This window comes from Loxodonta africana, chromosome 11, assembly GCF_030014295.1.
Source record: "Loxodonta africana isolate mLoxAfr1 chromosome 11, mLoxAfr1.hap2, whole genome shotgun sequence".
NCBI classification, from domain to species: domain Eukaryota; kingdom Metazoa; phylum Chordata; class Mammalia; order Proboscidea; family Elephantidae; genus Loxodonta; species Loxodonta africana.
Window position 1 is genome coordinate 1851674 of NC_087352.1, and position 14309 is coordinate 1865982.

Here is a 14309-nt window from a genome sequence, read left to right on the forward strand (position 1 = left end):
CTCTGGAGCCTTGGGCCAGACGTGCCCGTGGGCCGTTGCTTGCTGTGAAAGGGGCTGTCACAGCCGCCCAGGGCCTGCTGCGAAGTCTGCCTGGACGCTGAGCCCTCGCAGCCCACTGCCTCCGGGAGAGAACGGGACTGGGACGCCCCGGGAGATGGAGAAGGTGGCCGTCGCGTTGGACAGCGGACGCACGGCCACCAGGGGCCGCTACAGGACAGGGGGCAAAGTCGCCCGCCACCCCACCCGGCGCGCACACACTTGAGTCTGGACTCGGTTTTCTTGTCCTGAGAGGAGGGCACAGGAAAGTCTTTATTGTGGACCCAGCAGAGTTGGCCTTTACTCGTGCAGACTTTCCGGCCCTCACCCAACTCCGGCTTTCTGGCCCAGGCTCCTGCGGCCCGCGGTCGTCCAGGAGAGGGCTCTAGGCGCCCTTCCTGCAGCGCTTCTGCAGCCAAATTCGCTAGACCGCCGCCGCGGTGCCCAGTCAGGAGCCAGGCTGGTCTGCTGGCCCACCTATCGTTCTTTCATTAGATTCTAGACTGAGGCCCAAGAGCTGCAGACACCCCATCAGGTAGTGGAGGAAGGGGGGCTGCAGGGAGAGGGCGAGGCCCGGGATGGCCTGGAAGAGGAGGAATAGAGGAAGGTGGAGCGAATGGTCCATCCTGGTGGGAGCTGGCTGGGCGAGTGGCCGCGCATGTGAGCCTGCATGGAGGCCAGGCTGGGGCAGCCGGCCAGACACAGAGGGCAGCGGTAGGGCGCAGCCCCATGGGTCCGAAGATGCTTGGTCATGGCAGAGAAGTCCCGGGAGCGCTGAGGGCAGAGGCTACAGGAGAATGGTTTCTCACCTAGGACGGACAGAGGGGGAGCCCAGTGGAGAAGGGAAGACGGATGAAGGCTGGTCAAGCTACGCCATGCAGAAGCGGATGAGGGAGCCAGCAAACTGAAGTTGGGAAGGAAGCAGGCAACTCATGCAGGGCTGGATGCCCCTACCTGTGTGGACTCGGTAGTGTGTCTCCATCTGATGCTTGAGTGAAAACCTCTTTCCACAGACAGAGCAAGAATAGGGCCGAACGCGAGCAGGAGGGGGCGGGGGAGGATGTTGGTGAGATACGCGGCCCGCTTTGCCATTATGACCCACAGAGGTTGCAGTCGAGCCTGCGGGGACAGGAGTCAAAGGAGGGTGAGGCAGGGCACCCAGGCTGGGTCACAGGAACACCCAGGTAAAACATCAGGGGCTACAGCGGAGCTTAAGCCAAAGCACCCCCACCCTGTTCACCAGTGTGGTCCTGATCAGATGCTTCCATCTCCCCAGGGCTGAGCCGTGTGTGTGTGGGGGCGGGGGGGGGTCCTGGGGGAGGGAATCTGGAAGGAGCAGAGTGAGGTGGGGGCCCTGCTGAGACTGGACTCTTAGAGCCTCTGCCCTGCCCGAGGAGAAACCACGTTATAGCATGTGTGCAGTGCAGTGAGGGGCTTACCTGGGGTGGGGCTGGAGGAGGCCAATAGGTTCTGGCTCCAGAGCCCTTTCTGGAGGTTCAGGGGCAGTGGGATCCTAGGAGGGGTGTGGGGGAAGAGTTACAGCCCTGGCAAAACCTGAAAGCCTCGCCATCCCTGGTCTCTTCCTGGGGAGAGAGGTGTCCTAGGACTTTCTCAGGGGCGGAGCTCTGAGCTTCCTGTCTCATCCCCTGCTCAGGAAATGTATAGAAGATATAAGAGGTGTGGTGCCCTTCCACCCATCACCTCTGCCTCTCCTAAGCCACTCCCTCCCGGCTCCTGAGACCTCCACTAAGCCCTTCACTCACCTCTGGTCCTGAGGCCAGACCTCCTGCCGGGATCCGGTGATGGGGGTGATGGGGGTGCTGGGGGAGAAGGGAGTGCCATATCTGGGCGGCAACAGCAGGATGCTCTGCAGGGCAGGCTGGCCCTCCCCCAACCAGGGGGCCTCAGCCCACCAGGGCCTGGGGACGATGCTGGCTTGGAGGGAACCTGGTTGGGGAAGGGGGCTAGGGGACTCCCACAGACTTTCCTCAGAGCCCCCTGGACTCTCCCTCAACCACACGACAGCTCCTGGCTTCCCATCTTCTTCCCCGTGGCCAACAGAGGATTGGCTGAGTTTCTCCTTTGATCTCATTTGTTTCCCATGACCCTCTCGCTTTGCCCCTGTCACCTCATGGCTCTCTCCTGGTGGCCAGTGCTTGTGCCGTGGTTCCTGTTCTCTCCCACCAGCTCTGAAAAACTCTGGCCTCTGCTTCTCTCCAGGGCCCCCCAGTTCCCTCTCAGAATCCCTTAGGGGTTTTTCTGGCTCCTCCTGATGTTTCTTCGGCCCTGGTTCCTGCTCCTCATTAGTCCTGTCCCTTCGAGCCCTTCTGCATGCTTCTTCCAGGGCCTGGACCCCCAGGGCTCTGGCCGCCTCCTCAAGGGCTCCCAGCTCCCCAGAGTGCAGCTCCACACTCTCCCCGTAAACAAACTGCAGAAGCTGGGCAAAAGTGGAAGGGCTGATGCCTTCCGCCAAAGCCCACCAGCCCCTGTGACCCAGCTGCTGGCTCACACCTGCTAGCACCAGGCTGTGGGCTGGAAACTCTTGGCTTCCCACAGTGATCAGGGTATCACATAGTGCCGGCCGGAGCCTGGCTGCCAGCCGTACCAGCCGATCAGAGGCGTAGGGGCTGGGCAGTCTCATGGGGGGTAGGGACATTGTGCCTTGTCTGGGTACCGATCTCAGTGGTTCTGAGAGGAAGGCCACAGTATGGGCTCCATGGTGGAAAAGGGAGGGAGGAACGGCATATTCTCAAGCCTGTGGAGGTGAGGGGAGAAAGAATGAGTTGCTGGTCCTGGATCAGAGCTCTTTGTCCTCAAATGGAGCAAATAAACCAGCCCTAGAGAAAAGCTGAACTTATCCAGAATTGTAACAGGGGTGGGGAGTGAAGAAATGGAAATTAGGCCAAATTTAGACTTAAAGAGCAAGGATCAGGCAGTCAACAAAAATACCAAGTAGCTGATTTAAGGCTCGAGTGTATGTGGGGTCTGCCAATTGACAATCTGGCTTAATGGATAGCAGACATTGATATTTCTGCTGCTTCAGGTCCCTCTGCAAGGAAAGACTTCTAAGCAGGCCAGGCTTTCCTCATTCCAGACAAAGGGATCACCACAAAACCCAGCCAGTCAGCCCAGGCATTTAGGGAGGAGCAGGACTGAGCTTCACAGGCAGAGCTTGGAAAGCTGGTGTGTCCGCCCTCCACGGGCCCAGCAAGTGGTTGCTGAGGCTTCTGAGAAGCCAAGATAAGGGTCATGGCTGCAGGAGAGCAGGCTATAAGCCATCCATCAATCAATCATCCCCCTTAGGCTGAAGCTTCTAGAATGCATCCTCAGAGCAGGAACTGGATAAGAACAAAAACTCCCATCCAGTGAGTTGAGAAAGCAGGCTCAGAAGCCACAGGAGAGAAAGCTGATCCAAGGATGGAGAGAGGCTTTGGAGAAGGCTTTGACCCCTGAGGAAGTGAGAGAAAGGGAAATGGGAACTGTATAGGGGAAGACTCTTTGCTCTCAAGATTAGGATAGGAAGATGGTTTAATTCTGTTTTCATAAGCCAAAAAGCAAATAGAAAGACAGAACCCAGCAAGGCAGGACTTTCTCACAAGTGAAAACTACCACACTGGCTTTCAAGAAGAGAACTCGGAGCCCAGACACACAGAGAAACAGAACCAAAGTGTCTCCACACCCAACAGCCATATTCCTGGGGGCAGGCTCACCATGAGCAAGGACCCTTGTGGGAGGGAAGGTTACTACTTGGACACCTCCGGGAGAGGGCAGCACGTTGGCAGGGAGTGAACAGAAAGGGTGGAGTGTGGGGAGAAAAGCCTCAGCTGGAGAGACGCAAGCACTCACCAGTTGTAGCATCCTCACTGGACACCGCATGCTCTGAACTGCTGGTCGGGCTCCTGCCCCCCACCCCCTCCCCTGAAGCTAGCCCCACCCCTGACCTCACCGTCCTCCATTGGATGTCCCAAGTTTCAGACTGCTACAGTCCCCCGGGGGGTGTGGTTTTATACCTCTAGCTCTGCTTCACCCCTCCAGGAGAGGCCGGCCTCTACTTCCAGACGTTCTGCCTCCTTACCTCCTGTCTCCTGACCTCATTAGTGAACTAGAGTCCAAGAAGTGTACCTGAGGCGACAAGGACTTTGGAGCAGTCAGACTCGCATTTCAGTCTCATCTCTGCCATTTACTAGCTGAGTCATCTTGGACAAGTTACCTCCCTGAGCCTCAGTTACCTCATCCATGAAATGGGGATAATTTCTGCTTATGCCACTTGGCGGTGGGGGTGAAGATGATATGACATGATGAATGCGAAAGTGGTTTGTAAGTGCATAGCATCATCCAAATAGTATTAGTTCTGGTTCTTAGAGGTGACAATAGAGCTGCGGTAGCTGAAAGCTGTTTCTACTCCTACCTCAGAAGTAAAAAGGATGGAAACAACTGGATTCCAAAGAGAGCAGGAGGGAGGGCCACAGGCATTCCTCCTTCTCCCTGACTGTTGGAGCTGGGAAGCCTTGCTTGCTCTGTAGGAATGACCCCTGACATCTGGGTCGCAGTGGGGTATTGAATGTGAGTAACTCGGATCCTCCCATCAAACTCTGGAGGGGGCAACCCCAGGAAGGGCCTGCGGTGGTCTTCAAAGAGAGAAACTCCTTTTCTTGGGTTGATGACAAATGACATTTCTCTGAAATCAGGACTTAGGTTTCTTTCACTTCCTGCCCAGAAGGTCAAAGCCCCTGGAGATTTCCCCTCTTAGTTCTAGCACTGTTTAATCTGGGGAAGGGAGGAGGTCTGAGAGACTCAAGTTTCTTTTTCTGTTTCTTATTATTCTATTATCCCTGCTCCTGTACCACATTCTACATTCATTCAATAAATGCTGATATGATACAACAGTTACGATACGTGTCTGGCATATCATATATGCCCAATAAGTAACTGGAAGATAAATAAGATATCAGGCACTGGGAGCTGTTCTGGTAACAAAAAAGATAGCCTGGTGCCCCCCTGGTTTACCCTCCAGCTACATGTCAGGGAGTGATGCTTTATGCGTCCCTCCTAGACTCAAATTCTAGGTCTCTAAAAAGCGCCTCTTTCTCCCTTTGGCTCCAAGACACCAAAATGTTCAGACCAAACTTCACTGTCTCCCTCTATGCCTAACATGTCTTCTCTGTACCTCTCATTCTAGTTTGGGTGTGAGCAGGTGTTAACCCTTCCTAGATAAGACAGGGTGTGCCAATGGGTGGGGCTGCCGGAGGGGCAATGGGGTGGGGAGAGGGGAAGATGAGTCAGAGTGAAAAGGAAAATGCAAATGGGCAAGCTAATTCACCTGCTACCCCTCTGAACATTAAATATTTTCCACTTCTGAGCTTTCTGACTCCTCACACCACCACACCCAGGGGCACATCAGATACCCACATAAAAGACACTTAGTCTGGACACATAAAGCATCAGTCCCTGACATGTAGCCTCCCTCCCAAATAGAAACTCACAGTCCTCAAAGATACAGACTAAGTGGAGAAGGCCATCAGGGAGAAGCCCCGAGCCTAGGAGGGGTAACAGAGCAGAGGTAAGGAAGGTGGTCCCAGTGGAGTATGGTTCCCTCATCACCCAGCCATACGTCACCAGCCCATGACTCAGCTCCCATCACCAGTGTGGTCTGCCCAATGATGATCGAGAGACTTGGAGATTCTGCTCAAAGGGCACCATCCTCTGTCAGCCAAATGTAGATGACACGGAGTGTCAGGGGGCTTTAGGGAAGTCTAAAAGGGAGGAGAAGGGGCAAGGGGACTTCCCCTTCAGTGAACAAAAGCCCCCAAGAATGGGAAACCCCATCTTGCCTCCCACTTGGTGTCTAACCCACCTAAGGGTATCTCCTTAGAGACAGCCTCCTCAGAGGTATCCCCAAGGCCCTCTGCACCTCAACCCTTATGCAAGTGACGCTCTAGGCCTTTCTCCGCCCTCTCACCACATTCCCACAGAGCAACCCAAAGCATCCTGCACCGAGCAGTGACAGCAGAAGCAAATGCCACCTTGACTTGGAAGGACAGGAACACTGCTGATGGTTTGCTGCTCTTGAAAGTCTTTCCTCTCCAGCCTCAGACACCTCCCCACCTCCCAATTCCCAGACAGACTCAGTAGGGAATCACCTGTAGACGTCCTCCTGAGATGGAGCCAGGAAACCACAGGTTATAAAGACACAAGCCTGCACCCTGGGAGAGGGGAGGGGGTAGGAAGGATTAGGTAGGAAGAAGATTATGTGGGAAAAGGAGGTCTGATTTCTGCCTCTCGGTCCTTCCTAATACTCATGTTGTTGTTAGGTACTGTTGAGTCGATTCCGACTCACAGCTACCCTATGTACCACAGGACGAAATACTGCCCAGTCCTGCGCCATGTTCACAATCGTTGTTATGCTTGAGCCCATTGTCGCCTAGATTCATACTCATACTACTAAGTTTAAAATCTGATATTTTTCATTTTTACTGGTAGGCTTGACCAAGGGGACAGTCAGGGGGAAATCATCAGGGGTTCAGTGCACACCTCAGCTACAAAAATAGAGCCTTCTAGAGATCCTTGCGTCATAAGTCTGTTATGGGTTGAATTGTGTCCTCCTCCCACCCACCCAAAAATATGCGTTGGAATCCTAACCTCTATACCTTTGAATTTAATCCTGTTTGAAAATAGGGTTTTCTCTGTTACGTTAGTGAAGCCATACCAGTTTAAGTGTGTGCCCTAAACCTAATCACTCCTGAGTTATGAAAAGCTGATTGGACAGGAACACACACCAGGGAAGACAGATGCCATGTGAGGTCTGTCTACAAGCCAAGGAACCAAGGAATGTCCAGGGCTACCACGAAGGAAGGAATCGACACAGGAGAGACCCTAATTTGGACTTTTAGCCTCCAGAACTGTGAGAAAATAAATTTCTGTTGTTTGAAGCCACCCCTTTATGGTATTTCTGTTACAGTAGCACTAGGAAACCAAGACACCCTTCAGGCACAACGCAGCATGATGTAAAAATGTCAACATAACAACACAAGTATGGATTCTCTTCACAACACTGTAACTGAAATCAAACCATGAGGTCAATTAGAGGGATGATTATTTTACAAAAAGTGTCCTCTGTTTATCTCACTTATTTTAAATATTGAGCCCCTAAGCTAAGCTAATCTAGATTCAATTGAGAAAAATTGATAGCTTGCCACTGCCCCCCCCCAAAAAAAAATCTTTTTAGGCAAATTAAGGTGGTTAAACTCTTCCCAGCATTTTATATAGTATAGAGTATCTAATATAAACCCACTGCCCTTGAGTCAATTCCAACTCATAGCGACCCTATAGGACAGAGTAGGACTGCACCATAGAATTTCCAAAGAGCACCTGGTGGATTCGAACTGCCCACCTCTTGGTTAGCAGCCATAGCACTTAACCACTACGCCTCCAGGGTTTCCAGTATCTAATATACAAAGACCAATTATCCAAATCTTACACGAACTTTAAAGATGTTCATTCTTCCTAGTTAAGTACATCTAACACATACCCTTGAATCTATGCTGTACGTGGCCCCCAACCAGATATAGTCATAGCCAGGTGAGCGATATTTGTGGACTAGCACACCTTTTATGGAACAAATGGAAAATGAACTAGACTAAAAGTCAGAAAACTTAGGCTCCACTGCATCCGCACAGTAGATGGCCTTTTTCTCCAGCTTTAATACGGGTCTGGAAATCCTAGTGGTGCAGTGGTTAAGAGCTACAGCTGCTAACCAAAAGGTCAGCAGTTTGAATTCACCAGGCACTCCCTGGAAACTGGGGCAATTCTACTCTTCTCTATATGGTTGCTATGAGACCCCCAATTTCCTCGGAAGGGCTATATTGCCTTAAACTTGGGCAGAGGACCCCAACCTGGCTGCCTCTGGCTGTGTCTCTGCCTGTTGACTGAGGAGTCCAAAGGCCTCTAAGAAGTGCCCACCTGGAGCCTGTGCTCCCCACTTCTAGAACATGCTCTGGGAATCCACAACCCTGGACCAGCCAGCCCAAATGGCTCCAAGCCACACTTCTAGGGCCTGCACAGGCCTCAAACCCAGGTCTATACTCATGAGAGTAGACCATGCAACTGCCGTGCCACCTTAGGGCCTGCATGTGGGAGGGGAGGGTGTAGACTGAGCTTGGACATGCAGGCTAGTACGTGAGATGTCTCAAAAAAAAAAAATCTCCATTTGTAGTCTTGCCCAGGCTCCATAAATAAGACAGGAGTCTGCTGTATTCCAGTGGTTCCTAACCTCTTTGGGGGTCATCAAATCTTTGCGAATGAAAGCCATGGAACCAATGTTTACCTCAGAAAATTGTTGCTGCCCATTCCATTTTGTGTTCGAATGACAAGGTAGTCACAGACTGGTCTGAAGTCTATCTTCAGGTTAAATACTTCTCTCTTATCCTTGTGGCCCCTTTTGTGTCCCTAAAATGCACACATGTATACAATTTTTCTTGTGAGCTCACAGATCCTTGAAGTCTATTCACAGACCACCACCTCCCCCTAACCCATCCCCACGCCAACAGTTTAAGAACTCTGGGTGTACATGAGAACACTCTGTAAGCTTTAATACCACATAGAGCTTGAACAACTAAGTGGAGTTAGCTATCCACACCCTACCCCATGAGTACAAAAAGGTCTCCAGTAAAGACAACCTGGGACATCTCACATGTCTCTTGTACCCCAGCACAACATCCATCTGCTCCACGCACCTGCCCCTGCTTACAGCCTGGTATCTTCTGGGAATAACCAGAGAGGACCTGGGGAAGAGGTGGCCACAGGGACTGAAAAGTCTGACGCAACCCAATCCCACTTCTGTCTTGAGCCACCAGGAGGCAATACTCCATGCTCAGCAGACTTCCTGGGGGTCGGGGGGAGGGGGGAACAATTACAGCCTTCAGAGGTCCCCTCCTCAGAGATCCTCTCCTCAGAGATTCCTTCCCCAGAGCCTCTGGAGCACTGCTGATGTAACCTCTTGGCCACACCATCCAACCTGGACCCAATACTGGAAAATCTGCAAAGACCATTTCAACCTGGAGTTCAGAGACACCCAAGACCTTGCAGCTACATGTTTCCAGCACAGCCTAGCTGCAATGACCCTTGACAATGTCCCATTTGACCTCACGAACACTCACTCCCAGCCCAGGCTGGGTCCAAAGTGAGCATTAGTATCATCTGTTGGCCAGTAACTCCTTATAACCTCCTGACAGCCACAGTCCTGCCCTCCTAGTCGCCGCATCCCGTCCGTCCAGAGGTCCCAGACAACCTCTTATAGTCCAGAAGCCATGCCTCTTGGCCAGTGACCCAGCACAGTGCTCTAAGAGCACATACTGCCAATGCAGGCTGGCCCCAGAGACCATGAGCCAACTCAGAGAACACGCTGATCTGGTGGCCACACAGCCTGGGCCCAGGGTTCCCAGGGCCCCCACTTTCAGCGTCTCCAGGGCAGAGGGAAGCCTTCAGCCCTCACTTCCTGAGCCCCACGGCGGCCACTCAAGCCCCCATACATCAGCTCTGGCTGAGCCAAGTCCAAAGAAGAGTGAGAAAAACCACAGCACTCACCGGCTCAGCCCCTGTTCCTCCTCCCCTCTCGGACTCGTACACTCACCGCAGGGCAACCCCGAGTGGCGAGTGGCCGTGGCGAGTGGCCGTTACTAAGTGGGGCGGGTGGGGAGGCCGGGGCTCGAGGCCCAGCGCGTGCACAGCGCGCGGACCACGAGGAGGACGCTGATTGGCTCTGGCACCGCCTACCCTCTCCAGGGCCAGGCCCACTGAGCACGCTCAGGAGCCTCTGCACCTAGGACAGCGCCAGGGCCGCCCCTTTGCCTCCCCCTGCGCTGGCGCTGTGGACAGGCAGGGCCTTAAGTCGGCTTGCCTGGCAGGCTTAGGCTTCAGGCCTCTAACACTGAGATCTCATCCCTCTTCCAGTCGGCCCCCAAAGCTGACTGGCTGTGAAATTTGCCGTTTCCTGACCTTTCTGTGAAAAGACTGGGTTCTGAATCTCCTTTGCCTGATTGTTGTTGTCAGGTGCCCGTGCAGTAGGTTCTGACTCATAGCGACCCCATGTACAACAGAAGGAAACACTGCCCGATCCTGTGCCATCCTCACAGTTGTCATGTGTGAGCCCATTGTTGCAGCCACTGTGTCAGTCCATCTTGTTGAGGGCCTTCCTCTCAACGGCTGGCCCTCTACCAAGCATGATGTCTTTCTCCAGAGACTGGTCCATCCTGATAACATGTTTGAAGTATGTGAGATGTAATCTCGCCATCCTTGCTTCTAAGAAGCACTCTGGTTGTGCTTCTCCCAAAATGAACAAATTTGTTCATTCTTTTGGCAGTCCATAGTATAGTCAATGTTCTTTGCCAACACCATAATTCAAAGGCATCAATTCTTCTCTGGTCTTCCTTATTCATCGTCCAGCTTTCACATGCGTGTGAGCTGACTGAAAACACCATGGCTTGGATGAGGCGCACCTTAGTCTTCAAGGTGACATCTTTGCTTTTTTTTTTTTTTTTCCGCCTGATTAGCCCTGGAGACTTCCTTTGCAAATCCTCAGGGGTACCATGGCCAGGGCCTCATTATTCAATAAGCAAGGTACACACGGGCCGAATTGTGCTTTCCCACCAATCTGCAGTTCACAATTTCACCTGTCCCCCACCACATCAAAGATGTGGGGAAACCGGTGTGAAGCTGCTCACCACAGATTAGCAAGTAAATACAATTAAGCCTGTGTGTACCTTCTCAATGTAAGCTGGTGCATACCGTGCTTACCGGTTAACCCACTCCTGAGTCCATCACCTTTCTTACCTCTGTCTCACCACCCTGAATAACTGGAGCTGCAAATCCTTTCACCTTCCTCTCAACCCTTCACAATCTGTAGAGAAATTCAGAATCCACTGAATGGTACACAAAACGACAGACTGCTGCCACACCCAAACCAAACCGCCAAACTCATTGCCATCAGTCGATTCCGACTCATAGCTACCCTATAGGAAAGAGTAGAACCGCCCCATAGGGTTTCCAAGGGGCGGCTGTGGATTCGTTTGGCAGCCAAACACTTAACCACTGCACCACCAGGACTCTGCCGCCACACCCAGGGGTGGATTAACCAGTAAGCAAGGTATGCACCGGTTTGCACTGAGCAAGGTGCACATAGGCTTAATTGTATTTACTTGCTAATTTGTGGTGAGCAATTTTACACGGGTTTCACATTTTTGATAGGGTAGGGGAACAGGTGAAATTGCACACTGCAGACTGGTGGGAAGGCACTACTGAGCCCTGCGCACCTGCTTATTGGGTATTTCGGCCCTGGGTCACCTGATTTTGGCTGGGAGGCTCTCAAGGGCCAGCCAGGCTTTCAGGTGCCTGTGGACAGCTCCCTTTCCCGCCTCTTGCCCTGCCCCACCGCTGATTGGCTGCAGAGCTCACTCCAACGCAGAAATTATGAGATTGGCCTGGAGGCTCGCGCTGCAAATTCTTACTGACACCCTGACTGTGCGGGGCCAGCATTAACTGCGGATCTGACCCACGGGCTCTCCACCACACTTTAGAGAATGACCCGTTCCGCTGACCCCGCCTTTCATTGGCCCGCAGGCCGGAGCCCGGCCAGCCGGCTTTCCGCCTGGAGGGGTTGGGCGCTGACAGGCTGCGAGCTCGCACCAAGCCCCACCTAGGCACGCGCTGGGTGGGTGCACAGACGGTGGGAGACGCCTCCGCCGCTAGCCCTGGGGCTCGCGCACGCACGCCTTCTCCCCACCAGCCCCGCTGCGGAAGCGCCGTTGATTGGCTGGCACCCCTGTGCTTAAATAGTGCGCGCTGGGACACAGCCAATAAGGTGCGAGGGCGTTCCCGGGAGGTGCGCGTGCTCCGCCGCTGCCGCTTCTGATTGGTCCCGAGGCCTGCGCCTTCGCCCTTGATTGACGGCAGGGTGGGGACCGGAGCGCCGCCCGACGGTTTCAGGAGGGCGTTAGGGTTCCCGGCCTCTGCTTGAGCTCGGCTCCCGGCTCCGCCACGAGTTGTCTGGAGCCTCCTTCCTGCCACCGGCTGAGGAGCTGGGGTGGGAGAAGGGGCGCGGGGTCCCTCTGAGGAGGACACGACGCGCAGGGGCCTGGGACGGCCTTACCGAGACAGCCTGGGGCGGGCTCCGGCCCAGCGGGAGCAAAGCTCTCAAAAAGCACGGGAACGACAACAACTAAAACCAAAAACACCCTTTGCCATGGAGTCGATTCCGACTCACATCGACCTTACAGGGCAGGAGAGAACTGGCCCGTAGGGTTTCCAAGGGTGTAATCAAACGCATTGCATTGGGCAAATCTGCTGCCAAAGGCCCCTTTACAGTGTTGAAAAGCGAAGATGTCACTTTAAGGACTAAGGTGCGCCTGACCCAAGCCACGGTATTTTCAGTCACCTCATATGCATGTGAAAGCTGGACAATGAATAAGGAAAACCGATAAGGAATTGATGTCTTTGAATTATGGTGTTGGTGAAGAATATTGAATATACCACGGGCTACCAGAAGAATAAACAAGCCTGTCTTGGAAGAAGTACAGCCAGAGTGCTCCTTAGAAGCAAGGTTGGTGAAACTTGTCCCACGCACTTTGGATATGTTATCAGGAGGGACCATTCCCTGAAGAAGGACATGCTTAGTAAGGTAGAGGATCATCGAAAAGGAGGAAGACCCTCCACGAGATGGACTGACACAGTGGCTGCAACAATGAGCTCAAGCATAACAACGATTGTAAGGATGGCGCAGGACCGGGCAGTGTTTCGTTCTGTTGTGCATAGGGTCGCTATGAGTTGGAACCGACTCAACGGCACCTAACAAACAACAACAACAACATCATGTTCACCATGGTAAGAAGCAGCTGGCTTGATAGAACGATGGAATGGCCTTCTAAAGACACAATACAGTGCCAGCTAGGTGGCAATACCTTGCAGGGTTGGGGCTCTAAATCAGCGTCCAGTATATGGTGCTATACCTCCCATAGCCAGGATTCATGGTTTCAGGAATTAAGGGGTGGAAATGAGAGTGGCATCATGCACTATTACCCCTAGTGACCCACTTGCAAAATTTTTGCTTCCTGTTCCCACCACTCTATGCTCTGCAGGTCTAGAGGTCTTAGTTCCAAAGGGAGGAATGATGCTCCCACTTGGAGACACATCACTGATTACATTGAACTGAAAGCTAAGAATCCCACCCGGCCACTTTGGGCTCCTTATGCCTCTGGATCAACAAAGAAGGGAGTTACCATATTGGCTGGCATGATTACCTGATCACCAAGAGGAAATCAGATTGATATTACATAATGGAGGTAAAGAAGAGGATGTCTGGAATGCAGGAGATCCCTTAGGGCATCTGTTAGTAAAACCACACTGTGTGGTTAAGGTAAATGGAAAACTACAGCAACCCAATGCCAACATGACTACTAATGATCCAGACCCTTCAGGAATGAAGGTTTGGGTCACCCCACCAGGCAAAGAACCATGACCAGCTGCGGTGCTTGCTGAGGTAAAGGGAATATGGAATGGGTGGTGGAAGAAGGTAGTTCTAAATACCAGTTATGACCACGTGACCTGTTGCAGAAACAAGGACTATAATTATTATGAGTATTTCTTCCTTTTATGTGTGGATCAAATACTTTTATTTTCTTCACTTTCAATATATGTCAGCAGGGCTAGTGTGTTTTCAGTTGTACACATGTTTAATTGTATAATGTTAGGCACGAGTATGACTTTATAATTGTCTTTATTCAGAGATTATGTATGGTTTAAGGAGATGTGTACAGATGCCAGGTTGACAAGGGGTGGACTGTGATTGTTAAGGCTGTGTGTCAATTTAGCTGGGTCATGATTCTCAGTGGTTTGGCGCTTATGATGTAGCTTGGCAGTTGTATTATGATGTCATCACTTCTGAGGAGATCTGATATAATGTGATCACCTCCCTGATGGGATCTGCTGTGAGTAGCCAATCAGCTGAAAGGGAATTTCCTTGAGGGTATGGCCTGCATCAATATAGGTGTACTTACCTATATGTATAAGCTTACAGGCTTTTGCTCCTACAGCTGTTTCTTTTTTGTCTGACCTCTGGTTCTTGGGATTTGAGCTAACTGCTAACCTGCTGATCTTGGAATTTATCAGCCTCTGAGTCTGTAAGACAGCAGCCTACTAGCTTACTTACTGATCTTGGGATTTATCCACCTCTGCAGCCTACGAGCCAGAGGTCTGTTGTCTGACCTGCTGATCTTGGGTTAGCC

The 14309-nt window shown here is 52.3% G+C and overlaps 1 protein-coding gene across 1 annotated transcript; it reads right to left on the reverse strand.

Annotated features, from left to right (window-relative positions):
* Positions 1-470: 470 nt before the first annotated feature.
* ZBTB32 (zinc finger and BTB domain containing 32) lies at positions 471-3916 on the reverse strand. The gene is made up of 5 exons (XM_023539855.2): positions 3883-3916; positions 1800-2791; positions 1476-1549; positions 991-1155; positions 471-845 (listed from the first exon to the last, which is right to left on the reverse strand). The coding sequence occupies exons 2-5, from the start codon at positions 2690-2692 to the stop codon at positions 568-570; spliced, it is 1410 nt and encodes a 469-aa protein (XP_023395623.2). The 5' UTR covers positions 2693-2791; positions 3883-3916; the 3' UTR covers positions 471-567.
* Between the last annotated feature and the right edge of the window lie 10393 nt (positions 3917-14309).